Source organism: Gavialis gangeticus, unplaced genomic scaffold, assembly GCF_001723915.1.
Source record: "Gavialis gangeticus isolate Ggan-Ray unplaced genomic scaffold, GavGan_comp1, whole genome shotgun sequence".
NCBI classification, from domain to species: domain Eukaryota; kingdom Metazoa; phylum Chordata; order Crocodylia; family Gavialidae; genus Gavialis; species Gavialis gangeticus.
The window spans coordinates 70,309,161-70,331,852 of NW_017729029.1; the positions used below are offsets into that span (position 1 = coordinate 70,309,161).

General features: G+C 43.8%; 1 protein-coding gene across 2 annotated transcripts in view; it reads left to right on the forward strand.

The window, feature by feature from the left end:
- The window catches only part of KLHL2 (kelch like family member 2), a 123,502-nt gene that overhangs the window by 83,122 nt on the left and 17,688 nt on the right, over positions 1-22,692 (forward strand). For both annotated transcript variants that reach the window (XM_019521745.1, XM_019521746.1), the window contains 6 exons: positions 15,290-15,399; positions 16,850-16,966; positions 18,694-18,843; positions 19,807-19,924; positions 20,762-20,959; positions 21,698-21,799. In XM_019521745.1, the coding sequence (XP_019377290.1) occupies positions 15,290-15,399; positions 16,850-16,966; positions 18,694-18,843; positions 19,807-19,924; positions 20,762-20,959; positions 21,698-21,799 (795 nt within the window). The remainder of the gene's footprint in view (positions 1-15,289; positions 15,400-16,849; positions 16,967-18,693; positions 18,844-19,806; positions 19,925-20,761; positions 20,960-21,697; positions 21,800-22,692) is intronic.

Here is a 22,692-nt window from a genome sequence, read left to right on the forward strand (position 1 = left end):
TTTCCTCCTGCCTGCACCGGTCAGTCCCGAGCGGCACATGGCTCTACCGCGGCTTCTGCTGGCCGATGCAGACCTGGCTAGGCTCCTCCCATCCCCAGCAATATGCAGCTGAAACCAGCTTCTCATGTGCTGCTGGGGACGGGAGGAAGCCTGGCCGAAGTCTACACCGGCCAGCAGAAGCAGCAGCGGAGCCCTGCGCTGCTCGGGGTGGGATGAGCCGGGCTGGAGCGGCAAGGGCCGAGCTTCATTTTCCCCCTGCCTGCACCGGTCAATCCCGAGTGGCACCTGGCTCTGCCACCGCTTCTGCTGGCCAGTGCCAACCCAACTGGGCTCCTCCCATCCCCAGCAGCACATGGAAAGCTGGCTTCAGCTGTGTGCTGCTCTGGATGGGACAGACCCACCTGGGTGAACTAGCAAATTAGTGCACATTCCAACAGTTATATTTGTGATTGCTTTCATCTTGAACTGAATAAAATAGCATTTTCCCCTAACATATTAGTAATGCTTTTAGTTCCTTTTTAACGGGAGAAAAAAATCTGTGAGGATGTGCTACACTATCTGCACTTCACTTTTCAAAATCCTACATCAGCCCAGGCTGTTGTGATAAAGCCACTGACTTCAGCAGGCAAGAGCCTACCCTCATATAAGAGGTAATGGAAAGGGCCAAATTCTGTGGCTAGATAATTATACATGAAGTGCCCCATATCTGTCACAGGGGTGCCTTGCATATGCAACAAAGGATGGCATTTGGTCTGACAACATGTACCAAAGGTAATGCAGCTAACCTGAGCTAAGGAATATCTTCTTCTTTTTTACCACTTACGCTTTGCTCCAGAAGAGAGAGGGAGAAAGGGACTTTTGATTTTTGTAAATCTTTATTATATCTGTACTAAAAACAAGTGGTGAATGTGGAAAGGGGATGTGGCCCTTCCATGGGCTAAGCATGAATAGGGTGCAATATGTCCTGCTTTGGCTGGGATGGTCCCGTATTTTGTAGGCCAGTTTCAGCTGGTTGGTCAAAATTTAAACAGAAGGCCCAGAACTGCAAGGGCACAGGCGCTGTGTGGCAGGGAGGCAGAGGAGCATGGTGGAAGAGGAAGCTTGAAGCTGGAATAAGGGGAAGAGAGAGCAGTGTGCACATTGAACCTGGTCTGCCTACATAGAGGAGTGCACAGTGGAACTGGAGAAAGGTAATGTGAATGCAGGTAATGTGAAAGGTTACTGAAAATGCAGCGTAACAGCAGGTGGAACCAGGGGGCAGTCTGCAGAGCTCTGCTGAATGCTAATTTTTTTGGAAGTCGGTGGCTAACAAGGCATCTTGATTGCCATCCTTTGCTGCAAGGATTTTATATGGTAGCTGTAGACCTTGGAAGTTGATGCTTTAAACCTTACGATGTTGAACAAGCCTCCACCTAGTTTGGTTCGAAGATAAATGCCTTCACTGCTGTCCTTGAACACGTGAAGAAGCAGGAATGAAAAGTAGATGTTAAAGAACATGGGGGTAAGACACAATGCCAATGTTTCACCCCATTGTTGATGTCAAAGGCATTTGATTCTTTGTTTTCATACAGTACTGTTGCCTTCATACCTTGATGTAATGAGCAAATGATGTTCAACAGTTTGTGGGGGGACAATCCTATTTTTTTCAGAACAGTAAAAAGGCCTTCTTTGTTGAACGGATCGAAAGTCTTTGTCAGATCAATGAAGGCTATGTAGTGTGGTATTCATTTTTCTTGATGCTTCCCTTGTTGCTGCTTGACAAAAAATATCATTGTCAATGGTGGAGCATCCTGAGCAAAAACCATCTCGACTTTCAGGACAGATTCCTTCACCTAGAGATGGCAGCGTAAGGAGTATAATGCAAGTGACATCTTTTCCACTGAGGGTCCACAGAGAGATACGTCTATGGTTGTCGCAGACACTTCTGTCCCCTTGTTTTTGTCTAACTGTACAAAACTGCTTCCCTTTTCCAACAGAGTAGTATAACTTCATGGAGTTTTCAAAGGAATTTCTCATCGGCTCATACGTACATTTCAGCAGGCAAGCAGTTGTTGCCAGATGCCTTGTTCCCAAGAATTGATTTAATGGTTTTCTGCAAATTTTCTAATGTAGGCTTGCTGTCCCAATCCATCATGACTTCAAGCTGTGGTAATCCTTCAAGGTTTTGGCATCTGATTTAATTTTTAGTAGAGTATAGAATTCCATAATTTTTAATCCAATGCTCGAGTTGTTTTTATCAGTGATGACATTTCCTCTTAATTCTTTCAGTGGATCTTTTTTCTTCATGACTGGACCAACTGCTCATTTGGTGTTTTCATATATTCTGTGGTTATCACCTGCATCAGCTGTTTTATGAATATCATAGAGTTTTGCTTGAATTCTATTGAGCCGACTACTCCCCCTTTCTGACTCGCCTTCTTTTGGGGGTTGCAACATAGTGGTCTTTTATACAAACTACTCTGCCACAAGTAGCCCCACATTTCCACCATCCTCTCCAGTCAGATGCAGTTGGTCATTTGCTAATCACCATCTAGGCCAGACTAGAACTCCTGTGCTATTGGTGCCACCCCTTCCAGGATGCTGAGGGGCAGGGGTGGAACATGCTTCACAGTTGATTGTTGATACTTTTGTCCCATTTTGTACCAGGTCATTCAGTTGTGAAACGTCTTTGGGAAGTGTTGGGACAAATGCATGCACACTGTCTTCTCTGTTTTCTTGTCCCAGTGCCTGGGGCAGCAGCAGTCTCTGGTTTCAGCAAAATGTGATTGTGAGCAGTGGTGCCCAAATCAGTTTTTTTGCCTTGACCATGCGCTCCAGCCTCTTGGGTGCCAACTTTTAGGGTCAGGCAGTTTGGCACTCAATAACTTCTACTCACAGGGCACACTGTCCAACATACCCGCCACATCTTATCTTTTAAGAAAGCGGGAGGGTCCTTGGTCATCTGTGGTTGCCCCCACAAGTAGGTCAAGTTGCTGGTCCTCAGGGCTCCTCCTCCCCTTTATACCCTTTCCACATGCCAACCGGTTCTTACAGAGTAACCAGGCTACAGTCCTTCTCCTGGGAGCCCTGGGAAAAATCAGTCGCTGCTTCAGTGCTCCTCTGAATGAAGCACTCCTCTCTGGGGCTTCTCCTCATTGAGCCACTCTTGCTCTTCTGCAAGTTTATGGCCCTTCCGGCTGGAGACTCCTCCTAGCCTCCAGTCTGGTGAGCAGGCTTCTGCCCTACTTATTTCACCGCTGCCAGGGCTTGGCTGCAGCTGACATGCGCTCCATCCTCCAGGCTCCCGAAGCTCACCCTTTCTGTTGGCATGGGGTGTGCTCCAATCTGTACTCAGCACAAAGTGATGAATCAAGGTGGCTGCAGTGCTTGTGGTTCTGCTGCCTGCACCACCACCAATCCTGCAGGTAAGTATTCAGGTTTATAGGTCCCTGCCACACACATGCCTGACCTCTGACTGCTGGCAGGACTGCTCCTTGGGACCTCGCTATTCTGGCTGCACTTGCCGAAATGCACCTGCTGCAACAGTCATGCACTTCCTTCAATCTGAGCATAATTTACACTTTGCACTGTTGGCTGTAATGAAGAGAAAAATAAGCAAGTTAGAGAAAAGTAGGCTAAACAAATACCACAAGGTGGAGAGTTACTGGCTTAATAGCTGAAAGCAAGGAGCAATTATAAATGTATCCATGTGAGAATGGCAGGAGTCCTGCAGGGGCCTGTCTTGGGCCTAGAGTGGCTCAACATGTTTATTTCTGACTTGGACGCTGAAATAAATTGCTTCCCGAGAAAATCTAAAGAAGATATGAAGCTAGGAGGGATTGAAAACACAATGAAGAAGCTTTTCAGGCTACCACGAGGCAGAAGAACCCTGGTAGCCTGAAAAGCTAGGTTAGAGCCAACACGATGAAGATCAATGCTGACAAATGCAAGGTGCTGCCCCTTGGGCAGAAGAATCAAAAGCATAACAAAACAGGTGAGACATAGCTGGATGGCAGATGTACTGAGAAAGATCTGGGAAACTTGGTAGACGACAAACTCAATAGGAGTCTGCAGCATGATGCAGCTGTACAAAAGGCAAATAGAGTTTTGGGCTGTATCAACAAAAGCACTACATGAAAGAGATGGGAAGTGAAAGTGCCTCTCCACTCCGGCACTGGTTAGGCCTCATCTAGATTGTAGCATGCAGTTTTGGACTCCACAGTTTCAAAAGGATGTGGAGAAGTTAGAGAGGGTCCAAGAGGCAAAGGAAAAAATGATAAAGGCCTTGAAAAGCAACTCGTACAAAGACAGGCTGGGGACCTGTGTCAAGGCCCTTTGAAAAGGGATGGGTGCTGGGCCCGATAGACTAGGAAGCCCATGCATAGTGCCCCACAGGCTACACCTAGCCCTTGGTAGCAAAGCTCCCATTGTCTGCCATTAAAGGGAGGAGAAAACAACGTGAAGCTTCCCTTTTCAAACCTCCTGTAAAGAAAATGTCCATTTTCAACCAGAGAAGGGGGGTTGTTGTAATCTGGGGGGCAGGGATGGAGGGGGAACAAGTTAGGCAGGTGTACCCTGCACCTACCCTGAGTGCCACTCCGATCCCCTTCTCTTGCTTGAACTGCTGCTCTGCTTTCTCCGCCCACCCTCTCCTCCCTGCCTGCTCTGCTGCTCTGCTTTTCCTGCTGCTGAACTGGCCACCCCCTCCACAGTTTGCTGTATGCCACACACAAAGGCTGCCTCTGCCACTTGTGGCACCCACGCCTCAGGTTGGGCACCCCTGTTCTAATGTGTCTCCATCAATACATCCCCGTGCTGCTACCTCTCCATCACTTCAGAACCCTGCTGATATTTCTCTATTGCCTTGTCCCCGTTCCTCCCCACTGCTGTCTCATACCCATGCTCCTCGCACTCCATAGGCTCGTCTCCTTGCTCCTCGCACTCCATAGGCTCGTCTCCTTGCTCCTCGCACTCCATACAGTCGTCTCCTTGCTCCTCGCACTCCATACGTTCATCCATACTCATTTTCACACCAACTGAAAACTTCTGACACCCTATCACTGCTCTTCTGAGGGCAGAGGAAAGCAGAAGTAAAACAGGTATGCGAAGGTGAAGAGGAGCCAACATTTATCATGTCAAAGCCTTTGTGATGTCACCGTCCCACTGCCCAATAGCTTGAGGTCCTCTCCAAGGCCCTGATGATGTCACAGTGGAACACAGCTTGCAGGACTGATGTCCTGACCCTCGCTAGCCCAGCCAGGCTTTGCAGTCATTTCCCCCTGAATGCGCTGGATCACCCCAGTCATGCACTCGTGATTCTGGTCACCAATCAGGTGATGCATTAATAGCAGAGGCCTTTGCCTAGGTGACCCTGACTTGTACAGCTTTGTATATTAGGAGGCCAGAAGGGGCCTGAGGACGACAGCCAAAGTTCAACCCTATGCATTTAGCAACTAGGTGCAGGTTTTAAATATTGAGGGTGATTGACCACTGGAAGCAGCAAACCATTGGAAGCAGCAGTGATGAATTCTTCACTGCTTACTATCTTCTTACAAAGACCAGAGTTTTTCTGGAAGATTTGTCTTAGGCAAGCACAAGTAACTGAACCCATGACAAGAACAATAGTTGGAAGTGTAGTCCTCATGGGGGGTCAGACTGGATGATCTCACAGACCCTACAGGCCATAAACTCAATATATCTGTTTTCCAAGCCCTGTGATTTCCTAATGCTGCCCTGTCAAAGAATATTCCTTTCAGATCATGCCCCAGGTCCTCCCTTCTCGCTCACTCAGTCCAATACGTTCATTCCCAAGATGCAGGGAATATTCTGAATGGTCCCAGCTCATCCTGCCTTGATCATGCAAAGCCAGAGAAAAACAGGGGCAAATCTTTAGAGGAGTGCGCCATGGCACTTCGGTTCTCCACTCGTGTACAGTAGAAGTAGGGAGTGACCAGGGCTGCAGTTGGGGCCTGGTGCCTAATGGCTTAGCAACAGTCAGGGCCTGGCACTCTCAGGTCTCAAGAGAGAGTCTGGATCTGGTACTTCAAGGCCCAGGAACAGTTTGGGCCTGACACCTCAGGCCTTTGCAGCAGTCTGAGCATGGTGCCTTGGTGCTTAGCACCTGCAGGGGTCTGACGCCTAAGGCCTTAGTACAGGTTTAGGCCCGGCCACTTGTTCCTTAGCAACAGTCTGGGGCTGCAGCCTTAGCAACTGTGTGGCCTGGTACCTGAGGCCTTGGTAGAGATCAGGGCCTGAAGTCCTCTGCCCTTAACAAGGAGTACTCCACTTTCCCAGAATTGGAAGTGCTTCTCCACTGGCTGCCTTGGACTCTAGCCTACAGGGTTGAAGGCTCCTTTCTGTCTCTTGTATCTGGTTCCCATACTTGACTTTGTACAAAGGATATCACTTGATACAGACTGAAGAGGCATGATCATAGGCTTGCTTCACTTGATCACGGACTGTACCTTCACTGCTCATGAAAAAAAAAATTGCATCACCAGCATATGCTCTCAACTTAACAGGGGGCCAGCAGCTGGGGCTGTGGCCAATGCAGGCCCATCAGGCCTACTGCTGTAGCACATGTAGCTCAGTAGTTCAGGCATAGAGCATTGCAGAGAGAGAGAGACCAGCTCTGTCAGACATCCCTGCATGCTGAGAATGGGGCACATAAACTCTCTGTTCGCTTTCAGGAGCAGAGAGATGTTCCAGTACAGGAGTCAGATGGTTGATGTGAAAGCAGGCCCAGAGTATGAAATAAAAGTTGTGGCTGACCTTATCAAAGGCCTGTTCTTGATTCGGGAAGGCAAAGTTGTTGTTCAAGCCAAAGAGCTTCACAGCCGGTGGCAGGCCACGTAATAGAAACAGGTTGTCCTGGCAGATATGGAGTAGGTCACTTTGGGGCCTATGACAGAGGCCATGACCATTTTGAGATGGTTGGTCAGGGCATTGCTCCTGTACACAGGAGCGATAGCAGTTGCCAGTTCTTAATGTTACCAAGATTCCCTTTCTTGGGCAGCAGTGCAATGGCTGTTCACCAGCAGCTGGCCGGAAGGATCCTGTGTTTGAAGGTGTCCTGGAAAATGGGCAGGGGGTCTGGGCTGAGGAGGGGCCAAAACATCTTGGAGAATTTGACAGGTAATCAGTCAAGGCCTGGCACCTTCCCCATGGCAAGGTCTTCAAATAGCAGCAGTCAGTTTTGCCTAGGGACAGCTCTGAGCTCCTCAGCCTCAGACATGGAGAGTTTGGGGAGGCCCTCATGCAACTGTTGTATGGCCTCTGGGCAGGTAGCCTCAACTCTAAACAGCTCCTTGTAGAAGCTAACAACACACTCTCAGATCTTGCTAGGATCTGTGAGCACCTGGCCCCACTGGGTTGTACAGTGACTGATGATTTCTTATTCTGTGCACTTTTTCTTTAGGTTTGAAAAGACCCGAGTCATGGCATCAGGCTCTGTGAGTTCTTGGAAGCAGGTTCAAGTTCTTGCACCCTGGGTCAAACCCTTTACCAGTTCTCTCAAGCACATTTCCCAGAGCTTGAGGCTCTCGTATAGGCTGTGGTTGTTATCAGCATCCCTCAAAGTAGCCTCAAGCTCCACAATATCTTCCTCAAGTTCTTGCATATGCAGTGGTGGTCTTGGATTGCCTTGCATATTTTGTTGGCAGAAAAAGACCCGAGTCATGGCATCAGTGTCTGTGAGTTCTTGGAAGCAGGTTCAAGTTCTTGTATCCTGGGTCTGTTGAGGAGTTCGTGACCCCTTGCGGAGCTATTCCCAAAGACACAGAGTTGCTGTCAATCTCAAAATTTATTCAGCATGCTGGGCACCCTGAGCGAACTCAGAGGCCCCGAATAAAACTGTTAGAGGCGATTTATAGTTTACAGACAAGATGCGCGCGCAGGTGGGAATTTTCCACTGTGAATATCAGGTCAGTGTGGGAAAACTCTTAATTATTTCAAAACTGGTTTTTGGCTACTTGTTTGTTTTGAAATGGTAACTAATAGGGAGGAAACTTACTTCGGACTTAAAAGTGAATAGGATTCGGTCATTGCAGAGTCTTATCAGCCTGTCCTTGGAGGCTGAGTCTGCTGTAGAAGCTACACTATTATTTATGATCTTGTTAATAAATTTCTACAGGTCAAACCCTCTACCTGTTGCCTGCCTATGTCCTTAGACTGACACAGCTACAAACAAGAACCCTGTACTGGTACTCCTAAGCACTCTTTGTGGAGTCTGAGACTCTCATACAGCCAGTGTGTTACCACCACTGTCCACCAGATAATGCTTAGGGAATCGTTAAAGCACAGTTAACCCTTAAATAGAACGTGAATTACGAATGAAGACAACCCTGTGTCCCAAAATCAAAGTTCCACTTCAATGCAGACAGCTCAGCATCTTAAAATCCAACAGCTTGGACAACTCGGTGTCCTAAATTCAAAATGCAGACAACTCAGTGTCTTAAAATCAAAGTCTCGGACAACTCGGTTTCCTAAAATCAAAGTCTAACTCAGGGGTGTCCAACCTTTTTGAATGTGTGGCCTGATCGTGAACTTTTTATCACCCAGTGGGCCAGCGAGCCGTGTTCAAAGACCTCACAGGAAGTGGTATTACATCAGGAAGTGATGTCACGTGACCTTTGACACCAATTAAGTTGCAGGAAGTGACAATTAAATGGGTCTCACCAGTCCAAAACTCTCCCTCTCTAGAGCATCCACCTCTGCCACTATTTGGAACAGGATACTGAGTTAGATAGACCATGGGGCTGACCAAGCATGGCACTTTTTAAGTTCTTATGTTCAGAAGTTCTTATGTTCTTTGGCTGAGCTTCCAAACTATGGCTGAGACTTGCAAAAAGGGGTAGATAGGCCTGTTACAAAGTTGTCATAAAAGATTTGGAGCCCTCTAAATCCCATTCAATTTAATGGAAGTTGGCCTTTTGACTCAGCTTTGAAAATCTCAGCCGAAGGTGCCAACCAAATAAGTCAAAATCTATTTTGCATTTCTATGCAGTGCATCTATGTGGGGCTCTACTAGCATTTTACAGACATGAAATGAACCTCAGGATGAGCCCAGCCAGAGCAGCAGGGGCTCAGCTGCACTTTCCCCCTACCTGCACCGGTCAGTCCCAAGCGGCACATGGCTCCACGGCCACTTCTGGCTGGTGCTGACCGGGGGGGAGGGGGTGTGTCCCTTCTGGAGCAGCATGCAGCTGAAGCTGGCTTCCCATGTGCTGCTGGGGACGGGAGGAGCCCGGCCGAGTCTGCACCAGCCAGCAGAAGCAGCAGCAGAGCTGTGTGCTGCTTGGGACAGGATGAAGGTGGCTGGAGCAGCAGGGGCTCAGCTGCACTTGCCCCCTACCTGCGCCGGTCAGTCCCAAGCGGCACGTGGCTCCACCGCTGCTTCTGTTGCTAAGCTCCACCTCTGCTTCTGCTGGCCGGTGCTGACCCGGCCGGGCTCCTCCCGTCCCCAGCAGCACATGGGAAGCTGGCTTCAGCTGTGTGCTGTTCCAGATGGGACGGACCCACCGGGGTCAGCACCAGCCAGCAGAAGTGGCAGTGGAGCCATGTGCCACATGGGACTGACCAGTGCAGGTAGGGGGAAAGTGCAGCTGAGCCAGTGCTGCTCTGGCTGGGCTCATCCTGTCCCGAGCGGCACACAGCTACTCCTCTTCCTGCACGCGCCGCATCGGCAATGTCAAGCTGACGCAGTGCTTGTGGGAACCTTTTCCTTTCCCCAGCCCTTCAGCAGCCATTAGGAAGCTGCTGAGGGGTTGGGGGAGGGGCAAGGGGTGGGAACGAAAGTAAACAGTGTTTACTTTTGTTTCCCATCACAGCACTGCGGGCCTCAGAAAATCGCTTGGTGGGCTGCATGATGGCCCGCAGTACATATATTGCACAAGCCTGATCTAAGCTAACTGTACCTTGGAAGTAGCCTAAATTAGATAGTGTCTGGCAAGGTGGATCTAACTGCATTTGTGTACAGCTCCTAGTGCAGCCCTGGAGCTGGGAAAGCCCAACTACTGGCCCCAGCCCTGGGGTTGTGCCTTTCCAGTCCCTGCCCCGGGCAGTAGGCTATCTTTAGTCCCCCACAAGCCTGCCAAACCCCTCCATCCCACCAGCTGCTCCAGGCACTGGTTTTATCTGCATTTGCTGATGCCAGGATCCAAGGAAGTAAGTTGGGATGTGGGGGGTTGGATGGTCAGGGGAAGTGGGTTGTTTGTCTGAGGGTTGGGGGGCTAAAAATAGCCCCTGGTCCTGGGGTGGGAGAAAGAGGCCCCTCATCTTCTTTTCAGTGGAAAAGAAACAAACTTGTACATGCCAGCATCTGCCATGGTGGCTGCTGCTTCTCTCTGGCCCCCACAAGTCAAGCAGAAGGGGTGGAGCCCTGTGTTTAATCCTCTCTCTCTGCAGCTATTGGCTGAGCACTGGTGTCTGAACTAACTAGTGAGCTGCTGGTAGTATCTTGATGGAGCTTCTGGTGTGGAGATAACACTTTATTTACAGGACTTTTATATAAAGAACTATTTACAGTAAAGAAATATTGTATGCAAAAAAATACAGTATATTAATATTGGTACAGTACTAACTTGGCAACAGGAACTAAGCATCACTGTGGACAGATCAATGAAGCTGTGGTTAGAATATGTTTGATGCATAGGGAACAGGATAGAAAATAATATAGAAAAAAGGAAAGTTTTTATATAAAGAAATGATCTGCTTCCATCTCATTTTACAGAATTCTAGGGACTTCAGAGAAGGGAAGTAAGTGCTTATATAAAAAGCATAGAAGTGTCATGTGAGGACAGATTAAAATAGAGAGTTTTTTACATTAGTTGGGTGCTGAATAAAAGGGAATATGAGAGGAATATAATATAACAAGTGGTATATAGAAAGGAGACTGGGAGCTTCCATCATTCTAGTCTTACAGCCAAAAAACAGGAACACATTCAGTAGAATTGTTTACAGTGCTGCTGCCGCCTACTATTATATAAATAATACATCTTTATATAAACAATAGAGATGGGTATATCTAGAGAAAGTTGCAGTGTGTATGCGCAAGTATAAAATAAGTGTGTGTAAAATACAAATTCATCCTCAGGCCGTAACTTAATACATTAGTGATGAATGATGATATGTTTTTGGAAAAATCAGACTTCTCAACTTAGAACCCTTTAGCATTCTTTGTTTTAAACATTTTTATCTATGGCAATATATATAAAGCATGTAGTATTATACTGTCTACATATTACTAATTTAGCTTTAATCTATCTGCTTCTCTGAAAGGTCTTTTACTTTCTGCCGCTTAATATAAGGAATTTTAAAAAAAAATATTAAAATTTTTATTGTATTTGTCTTTTAGGAATTATTGATAGGAAATTATTTCCAATAACTACTACGTTTATTCAAATCCAAGATGACCCCCCCTTGCATCCCGCCATTTAACATGTTGAAGGGGAGCCCCTCATTTTGGAGTCAGTGCAAGTTGGGGGAGAGGGGGAGGACAAGCGGCTGCTGCAGTTTCAAGTCAAGGTTAAAATTAGAGGCACAGCCACTACCTGTTCCTCCTCTGTCTCTGCTCCCTGTCTGACTACCCCCCCACCAATTCCCTTCCGCTGCATCCCACATCTGCCGCTGCTGCTTATCCTCCGTGGCTCTGGCAGAGCTCTGGCCCCACTCCAGCCTGGGGGATGGAGCGCATGGTTCCTCCAGCCCAGCCCACTAGCAGTCGCAGTGGTAGCAGCAGCTCTGGCCTGGGCTCCAGCTCCCCACCACCTGCCCCCCTGTAACTGCTTTCCCCACTGTAGCAGCAGGAGACAGATTAATTTAAGATGGCCTTTCATAATTAGGTTCTATATATGGAAAATTATAACAAATTTATAAAATTTTCCATGTATAGAATCCGATTACTGGGGGCTTGTCCTAAATTCAGAGTCATCTTGCATCCGTGAAAATATGGTATATGAGGCTATGTTCTATGATAGATTGTAAGTGTTTATATGGCTCTGTTTCTTTAGGAGGTAACTGTGACGGAGGTTTCTTGTTTCAACAGCTAGAGCACAATAGGAGGACTCCATAAAATGGCTTGGAAGGTTTGAGTTAAAACATATGTCTTTCGCTGAGTGTATAAGTGTGGGGGTCCTGCTGTAGGTGCAGGTAATATCCAGGACACTGGGTTTTTTCCCTCCAATTGCTGTGGCTATTTAGGCTGCACATGGACCCTCTGCTGCCACATGCTGTTTTGCATGGGCCTAACAGATGCATTAGCTATCTATGAGCCTGCTTTAATTGTTTCTTGTCACCCCTGACTGCAAGCATCTAATCCAGTCTACTTTTAGCAGAACCTCTAAACCAGTTCTCTCCACCTATTTGAAGATTTCTATCTTTACTCTTTTCCCCAAAATATGTTCCTTAAAAGGGGAAAAAATTGATGGACGTCATACAGCACAAGTTGCTTGATGCTAACTGCTATGCCTCATAGTGGAATGCCAACTGTGGTGGTACTAGAGGGGACAAGTCAATACGAGTAAAGTCAGATAAAACTGCATTGCCCAGAGCATAAGGGGAGCTTGAGGGAGCCCTGGGCTCAGTCATGGAACACAGGCAAAGAGCCCACTGGCTCAGTTGCTGTCACTGATGCTGTCATGACTTTCTCAGTGTAAAAGTCTTTGGTGTTGACAGTCCCAGTACTAGCTAACTTGGCAACATCAGCCTTATTACTGAGCATCTTGGCATTAGTACTGACTACCCTGTAGTACTTCCATACCGCCTGCCCCAACTCTGTAAAACCTGCACCTGTCTGTAAATTGGGCACTGACTTGTGTTGCTGGCACAAGTCAAGCTGTAAGATGGAAAGTTCCAGGGAGAAGACACAGAACAACTCACATGACCGAGACTTCAGTTAGTAGGACAGAATGAGAGACCTAGTAGTCAAGTCTTTGATGGAGTCAAGGAAAAACATCACATTGATCCTGAAGAAGTGACTGGTACTGTTGCCATGCAGTTCATTGGTCTCACTTGGGACCATTGTCTTTGAAGGGAGATATTTCCATTTCAGCATCGCTGACTGTTCCATCTTGCCAGCATAAAACCCATTGGAAAACAACCCAAAAGGAAGAGAAGATGGGAGAGTTCTAGGAACTTCATGGTCAGAACACCACTGCCTTAAGTCCTAACCCGTCTAGTTTGCCTGTAATAAATCACATTGGCCATATCACCCTTACTGGAAATCGTTCTTGCATGTGTCTGAGTGGGTCACCTTTCTGTATCAAAAAAAAGAAAAAAATGTCTGTCCTTTGCCAGTTCTGTCAAGTATAGTGGTATAGGATTTGAGCCCATAGGAACAGGAATAAAAGGACTCTGATTTCCAGAAGAATGTGCTTCGTAAGATATGTCAGTAACACCAGGAGCCACCTCTGATCACTTGAAACCCTTCTAAGAACTTAAGTCCTGATTGTGGATTAAGATTACGTGTACATAAGAAAAATGTTGCAAATTTTTTAAGCTCCAGATGTCAACACCCAGTCAGAATCGCTCTAAATGTGGGTCAGTAGGTAGTAATCTATAAATAACAAAAATTTTGGTATACCCAAGCATATGGAGAAGAGTCATTAGGAACCACGGAAAGGTTTTTTGAGTCCTTTTACAGTCTCCCAAAACCAGAGTGCTTTGCATTTTCGGGGGGGGGGAGGGGAAGTTCCAGTAATGGCTCAAAAACAAAGTGGTAAACTTATGAGCACCATTTACCAAGTGTAGTTTCCTCATGTGAAACGGAATCAGTTCTTCTTAAAGGGATTAAATGAAAAATCAAGAAGTTGTGATAGTTTTATATACAGTTCTGTAGCCCAGAATGGTCAGGTATAGACATTATACTTTTAAGTGATCGGAAACTGGTCTGTACCTGTAACACAACAGATGTTCGGCATGCATAGACTAGTTTAAAAATGGTGAAACCCAGTCTGAGATTTACACTCCCCTTCCCCCCCACCAAAAGGTGTGTCTGTTCTCTTTGCTACTGATCTAAACTACGCTGCTTACAGAAAATGGTGTAACTTAGATCAATTTCACCTCTTTACCTAGCCATGGGTGCCTTAAAAATAGGCTCAAAGCTAGTGGCCATGGCTGTGACTGACATGAGCCAAGTGCTGGAGGACAGGAGGTGTGCTGCAATGATAGAAGGCCTGATTTTTAGGGGAAATGTTGCACTCCCTGCAGGGCATGGGGGCTTAAAGGCAGGATTGACTTAAATAGATGTTTAAATCTCTGACTTGAATCATGATTTAAATCCTTAATTTTAACCTTTTATTTTGAAGTAGCACCTTTTAGTTACTTTCCTTAACAGGGGTTGATTTCTCATCAGTTGGCAGCCACTAAAACATGAATTTGTTGAACTTGTAACTAATTTATCCTAAATCAGGTACTTTTTGCTAACCAGGAGGATATGCTGTATCTCTGCATAAGTTTATTTAAGCAATACCATGGCTTAATATACATATTCTTAACTTTTATATTACTAGGTCAGACTGTGGTAAATAACACTTTTATTTACTAAATGATCTTCTTTTTTTTACTTGTATGTCAAGCTGTGCATGATTAGGAACTAGAATCCTTTTAAATGCACAAAATATTTTAAAGTTGTTGTCAGTGAAAATCTGTATTGTACAAGCATGAAAATTAGTTGATCCAGAACATGTTTGGCCTTTAAAATTGACTTAAAAATAGATGTGTCACCTGTATTTAGTGAAATGAACTTACCATTTCTGATAATCTCTCCTTCAAGAATTAAGGTGGATCTCATAGTCATGCGAGTATTTGTCCAGAGAACTAAGGAAAACAAGATTCAATGATTCTTTAATTCTTTCAGGCTGTCAGCTTTGAATGTTGCTTCAGTTTTCTTTAATGTCTTAGCAACAGCACTTTTTGATACACTATTTTATTTAATTGACAGAATTTTTATATATTGTAATAATCTTAAAAGGTAACATGGTTCTTATAATTTAAAAATTATTTTAAAATAGCTATAAATGAAGAAAATATCTTTCCTGTTGTAGGACCAAATTTAGGATCCTTGGGGATTTACAGTGAACTTTCTACAGAAAGCCAAAGAAATATGAAGCCCAGCAAAAGCAGGGAATTGCCTTTATAGTCCTGTGGCTGACAGCCAGAATATGAATAAAACTTGAGACAGTAGAGAGTATTTTAGAATATCTATTGTTTCATGGATTTAACCAAATATGCGTACTAGTGTATCATTGTGTTAATGCTGTTTAGAAACTGCATTCAGTGATATAGGCTAAAGAGAACTTCTTTTTCCAAACAGAACAGCATTTTTCTGATGTCGTACTTAGTGAAGAATTCCTCAATCTTGGTGTAGAACAGGTGTGCAGTTTAATATCCAGTGACAAGCTTACAATTGCCTCTGAAGAGAAGGTAAGATTCATTCTATGCAATAATGTTTATTTCACAGTTGGACCAGACAAAAAACAGTTAATTCTTCAGAGACCCAATGTACTTATTTGGATAGGAATGCCACTGTTACTCTCTCAGTGAAGAGTTTCAATCAGTTAAGCATAGATGGTGTCTATTGTACTTAAGGCACTGTTGCAGAAAGAAGTGTTGTTTGATTGTTAGAGTTTAAAATGTGTCTGTTGCCCCCCAGGATTCTAGAAACAATTTGACCTCTTGCCTGGAAAATAAGTAAATATCCCCATCTTTAGGAAAAACAAATCAGTATGCATGTGCTGTGAATGATGGAGCATGTATGTGATAGTTGCTTTACAAAGAGATTTCATGTAAGTTAGCAGTGTGTTTTAACTCAGGGCTGCAGCATAATGGATTTGAAAAATTGGTACGTATTTGATACCTTTGGGATAATGCAAAAGGAACAACTGTCCAGATAAAGTAGTAGATTGATTTAATGTTGAAGTCATGTGTCCCATTCTTTACTTTGTTTAAAGAAGTTGCAAAAGAGATGGCCATTGGGGCCTCTGCTGATCATTGTACAAAATGACAGCAAGTGGCAAAATGAAAAGTGTTAAAGGAGTTGCTGCAGGGGGTACTTGTGGCACAATTTACAGAGATCCCACAGCTATCCTCTTAAAACTGATACTGCAATGGAAGGTTGCAATTCCACAATGCCTTGGAAGTCTAGTGTTCCCCTATGCAAAAATGCATGACTCCTATAAAGTATCTTCTCTTTAGAGAGGCATTTAAAGTGTTAATGTCCTTATTTGTATATACTACAATGAAATGGGAGAATCAAGCCCTCCTCTGTAATGCATATCATGCAGGGAATCGCAGGAAAGTAGGGCTGGAAGGGAACTCACCAGGTCATCTAGACCAGCCCTCTGCTCAAGGTAGGATTGTCCCCTACTAAACCATTCATCCTAGCCAAGTGTCTGTCCAACTTGCTTTTGAAAGTTTCCAAGGATGGAGATTCTACAGCTTCTCTAGGTAGCCTGTTCCAATTCTTAACAACCTTCAGTCAGAAAGTTCCTCTTAATGATATATTGTAGGTTTAAACTATATGATCTCAAACAGCATGGGGAAATGTCCCTCTCTCTTAATGCTGAATTTGATCTTTACACATTGGTTAATATGTGGAACTTCAGAATTGTTAATGTTTCCCAATTATGACAATAATTGGAAATGTAGTAACTTATTGGGAGCTTTCATTAAGGCACTAGAAAAGTACATATATAAAAAGAGTGGCTTACATGCTAAGGTCATTTTATATTGGATACATCTGTTGAAAGATTTTGAGTAGCCAACTTAATGTGGCCCTATATTTGTTTCAGGAACTCGAAGTGAAATTTGGTATGGCACACATGGATTTTGTGGAGCAAAGGGGATTCATGGCATGTTTTTTGTTTTCTGGAAGGTATTTGAAGCAGTCATAGCATGGGTAAACCACGACAAAGATGTGAGGCAGGAATTAATGGCACAACTGATGGAACATGTTCGGCTGCCTTTACTTTCCCGGGAGTATTTAGTTCAGGTAAGAAAAAGAAAATACTAATTCTTACGAGAATTTTCATGTATGTTTGACTCTGGGCTATTTGGCACATAGGGTCAATTCTAAATTATAAAGGCACAAATTATTACTTAGTATAATCATGCAAAGGAACAAATCATTGAAAATAGCCTCCATTAAATTTGGTCACAGTTTATGATAAAGAAGTTATTCATAGGAATAATTTGACTGTCAGGTAGTTTATCATGCTGTCTTGATAGTTTCAAATGACTATTTAATTTACATTGTAAATATAATAATCTGACTTCAGGGTGATTGTAATATAAGTTGTTATTACCCCTTAACAGTTATTTTGCTTAGCCATCTCTTCTAGATTTTAGCTTAAACATAGCTTACAAAGTTTAAATGTTAGAATTTAGGATATGTCTGCATAGCACAATGCAGTGCTATGTTGAGATACCTGAACTAACTCTAGGCAATCTATCTTGGAAATTGGAAGCAGTATGGCTGCATCGCCAGTGGCTATGTTAGCCTCAGAAGAGCACTGAGTTAATATACCTTTGTTCTTATTTTATTAGTCCAGGTGGAGTCCTATGCAGCCATTACTCCAAACAATACAGAATCTTCAAAAACTATGACTAGAGGGGGCCTCAGAGAGTCATCTAGTCCAATCCCCTGCTTGAGGCAGGATCGTCCCTGTCTACACCATCTCATCCATGTTGTTTTCTCAAAAATCTCCAAGAATGGAGTTTCCACAGTCTCTGTATAATCTGTTCCAGTGATTAACCACCCTTGTAGTGAGAGAGTTCTCCTGATATCTAATCTAAATTTCTCATGCTGCATTTCAAGACTTCTGCTCTTTGCCCTGTCCCCTGCAACCGCAGAGAATAGTCTGTCACTGTGGAAAGACTATTATCAAATCTACCTTGGTCTCCTCTTTCCAGACTAAAATAAAATCCCAGCTCTTTCAGCCTTTCCTTGTAAATCATAAGAACAGAAGAAGTGCCATATTAGGTAAAACTAGTGGTCCATCTAGCCCAGTTGTCTCTCTCTGACATTAGCAGAAGTGAACACATTAGAGGGACAGCATTGAACCAGGTATATCTAGAATAATTAGCAATTCATTATGTTCCCTGGCAACGACTAGAAGATGCATCTCTGACTGTTCTGTTTAATAGTTATTAATAGATATATCATCCATGAATTTGTGTAGTTCTTTTTTTAGAACTTGGCTATACTATCTGCCTCATATTTCCTAGACTTCTAATCATTTTTGTTGCTCTCCATAGGTCTTTTTCCATATCTTTCCTGAAGTGTGGTGCCCAAAACTGGACACAATACGAACTGGAGACATACACAGCATTGTGCTATGTTAGGCATACCTTGAGCATTGATGGAAGCCTCTTTGTTTTATGCACCTTAGATGGATCAAATTCTTGTCCTCATATTGTGATTTAGAAAATCCTAAAACTCTGAACAACTGTCAGGAAAGGGGCTGTGAAAACATTTGTCATGGCCTAATAGCATGCCTTCCAGTTACCAATTAGAAGGGTCTGTAGTCTTCCAGTTTTATTTGCAGGGACTTTGCATATCACGAGCTTGATGATACCAATGTCCTTGGCTGGGGTATGATCTAAATAATCAGAGTGATTTAAGTTTGTTCTCATGTGGGTTTATTGCACTTTAAATTGTGATTTGTGTTTTACTTTTTTAACATGCTCAGACCTTGTCAAACTTATATTAATGCACAGAGGGTTGAAGAGGAAACATTGGTTAAGAACAGCAGTGCGTGTAAAGATTACCTCATTGAAGCTATGAAGTATCACTTACTGCCGACTGAGCAACGAGCGTTGATGAAAAGCACTCGAACTAAACTGAGAACACCTGCTAGCCTTCCAAAGGTTAGAGCCATAATTTCCAGTATGTTCATTTCTTTGATTTAAAAAAAAAAAATTTTAATGTATGGGGCAAATGGGTAACACCAAATTGATTTTTAACTAATGTATTTCTTTGCACATTTTTTTCTGTAGAATTATTCATCCTTGAAAAGTATGCAGCAAGGTAACAGCTCAGGTCCTAAACTCATGGGTGGGAATTTAATGTGAAATATAAAATGCATAACTCAATGCTTTTGGCTCTTCAAGGAGAATACATGATGGAACTATATGGTTTTCAGTCCTGCACAAGATAAATTATAGTACTTCCTTTAGCACTTAAGCAACTGCAATTAGTTTTGGAGGTAAAGTAAGCCTGGGTTAAATTATGACCTGAAGTATTTTAAATAATAAGAACATTTTTTTTCAGCTAATACCGTGTTAAGTAACTAGACTGTCTCCTCTAACCGCCCAAGCACAAAAGTCCTATTTCTGCACCATTGTTCTAATTCTACTACTACAATATTAGGAGCAAGATGTCGGTGTCATTCTGGTGACATTTACTGAAGTTTTACAACCAACAAATCTCAGTAGGGCCAAATGAGGGGCCAGATTCTGCTTTCAGATATACATTCACAACTCCCATTGATTTTGCATGAAGGGGGGCATTCTTCCTTTTGAGACCAGATTCTGTCCCCATATGTCCCCTCTATCTTTAAGTTTATGAAAAATCTAGATCTTTTCTATGTGACAGGTTACAATAAGACTCAAAAAATTGTGCCTCAAATATTTTCTTTGCTGGAAGGATCCCAAATGACAAATCTTTCTGTAATGTTTGTATTTCTGTTAAACGAAGCTATTAGTTGCTTATTGGGGGGAAATAAGATAATGTATTATCTAGAAGTTTGTTTTCTTCAGTACCAGAGACTGTGCCTTTTAAATATCCTGATATATGCTAACAAGCAGAAAATCTTATTGCTTCCCTCCTAGCTGATGATGGTAGTTGGAGGACAAGCACCAAAGGCTATCCGCAGTGTGGAATGCTATGACTTTAAAGAAGAGCGCTGGCACCAGGTGGCTGAATTGCCTTCCAGAAGATGTAGAGCAGGTATGTGATGCATAACACTGCCTTAAATGGCACTGCTATAAGATAAAGCAGCATGTTTGTTCTGGAATTAGAAAACAATATGCTTTCATAATTAACAGGCAGGCCCTAAGAAGGGCTGAGTTTCAGCTTCCATGGGAGTGGCAAGTGTGGCCGCTTACTGCTTCTAAAATGCAGAGTACTTGCTTACTCTTTTAAATAAGGCTTTAGATGCTTAGGTCTTCAGCCACCTAAGTTTGGAGACTTTTGTCTTCAGTTCACAATCTGTGAATAGTGTTTTTACTACCACATATTGATACAAAAGACAAGTTCACTAAAGCAGGGGTCAGCAGCCTATAGCTCACAGACCAGATTGAACTTCGGCATGTTGTGGGGTGGAGAGGTTGTTGCCCATGCTGAGCTGGAGCCAGGCAGCAAGAAGAAGAGGCAGCAGCAACTGGATCTCTGTGTTGGTGCACCTCAGAATTGAGCTCGGTTGTTCTGGTACCCCATCAGAAAACAGTCCATCTGGAACTAAACCATGTGAAGTGTTCATCATTACTTCACGCTTTAAAAAAACACTTTTTAAGGAAATATGAAGAAACCACTGTATAAGAAAGCAATTTGCTTTTGAAATGCCATCTAAAGTAATGTATCTGAAAAGTCAACACTCACATTTTGGTGCTGCCTAACACTGAGCAATATCAGAAATGTTAATATTAGATCTAAATAACATGTGTCATTCAGTACTCCTAAAAACCTGTTAATGTGATGCGTGCTGTATATTATGTTAAAAACTGTTGTGCTTGGCACAGTACAGAACAAAGTCAATTATAAAGACAAGTTAACTTTTTTCCCCAGGAATGGTGTACATGGGTGGCCTGGTTTATGCAGTTGGTGGTTTCAATGGCTCTTTAAGAGTTCGCACAGTCGATTCCTATGATCCAGTGAAGGACCAGTGGACAAGTGTTGCTAACATGCAAGACAGGAGAAGCACGTTGGGAGCTGCTGTATTAAATGGGCTCTTGTATGCTGTAGGAGGATTTGATGGGAGTACAGGTATTTTTATCTTTAAATGGTACTGTACTGATTATTACAGTTTTGGCTACTAAGATGGAGTTGAAAACCATCATGAAGACGCTTTTCGTTTTTTAGAGAGTGGAATCCATATTGTCATAAAGCAATCCCAGCACTTCTCTTGTTCTGAGTGGGAGCATAATCACTGTTCTCATTTGCTACTCTGCAGGTCCAAAAGGACCTGATGATGCTTCAACCACTTGATGCCAGATTCCTTCCTCATCTTACATTTCTTAAATCCTCCCACTTCCCATTCCATGAAACATGAGTAGAAGAATAGTCTAGCAACTTCCTTTCTGTTTGGATATTTTTGCTTGCTTTCTTCAGTGGAAATATATATATATGTACTATTGTTTGAACTGTATAAGGGATTTGGGCTGTTGGAGTTCTCTTAAGTTATCCATATCAAAACTGAACTTTGTCCCTAACATTTAGTGACTCAAAGAGTATATGGGGAGCAGCATAGCTTGTAATTAAAAAAAAAAAAAAAAAATCCAAAGGAGGATTCTTTTCAGACTCTCTACAAAGATTGTATACCTTGAAGCACTGCAGGTTGTTGTGGACTGTCCAAATGATGCCTGTGTCATTTGCCTAGCCACCAATTGGTCTTAAGAAAAAAAATGACTGTGAGCCTTAAAGAGGTAAATTACTGAAGATACATATAATTAGTATGTTGCTTACACTTGCGTAAGATAAACAAGTCCTGTTTTTTAATAATAGGTTTATCATCTGTAGAAGTTTATAACATAAAGACTAATGAGTGGTTTCATGTAGCTCCGATGAACACAAGAAGAAGTAGTGTCGGTGTAGGTGTTGTTGGAGGTAAGTTCTTCCATCATCTAATAGTTGGTCCTCTTGCCTTCCTGATTTCTAAATTTGCATTAAAAGGATAGTAGATGTGAAAATCCGTACTGACTACAGACCTAGGGCCTGGTCAGATTTTCAGTGAATGGTAAGTTGGCCAAAATCACATTATTAAGGGACTGAAAGTATTTATAAACTTAGGTTGAATTTGGCAAGTAAAAAAAAAAAAAAAGGAAAAATATTTGTAGAACTGTCATTTTGACAGTTTTCAAAATAAAACATTTTGACTTTTTACTTCAAAACAAGGTAAAGAAAGGATCACATCGCCAAGAAATAAAACAAAACATTTTGTTTCTGTTTTGAGTGAATCCAAATTAAGTGTACAGTTTGATCACCAAACAGAAACTTTTGTTGTCTGCACAGCTTTGCAAGCATCTAAAGCAGGGGCAGGCAAAATATGGCCCATGGGTCACATCCAGCCCGCCAGCCCATTCTTTCCAGCCTGCGGGGCCCCTAAAAAATGTAGAAAAGTAATATTTATCTGCCCCTGGCTGCCTGTCAAAGATGACAGGAGCCAGGGGCAGTGGGACCCACGTGGAGCTGACACCAGGATTAAGCAGCCTGAGCAGCAAGGTGGGCCTGGCCCTGCCCCACCCCCAGCTCCAGCCGGAAGCCTCTGCCTACCAGGGGCTTCTGGCCTGGGCCCCTGGGGCTGTTCCCGTCTCCCTGCTGGCCAGGGCTCTGTGGAGCTGGGCTGGCTCCCCCCTCCCTGCTGGTGCAGCCCAGCCTTGCTCTATAAAGCCCCTTCCAGCCCGTGCCCTGTGCTTCTGCCACTCCACCAATGCTGGCCCCAATCTACCAGCATAGACCTTGGGCTCCCGCCCAGGTGTTGCTGCACTCCGTGCACCCGT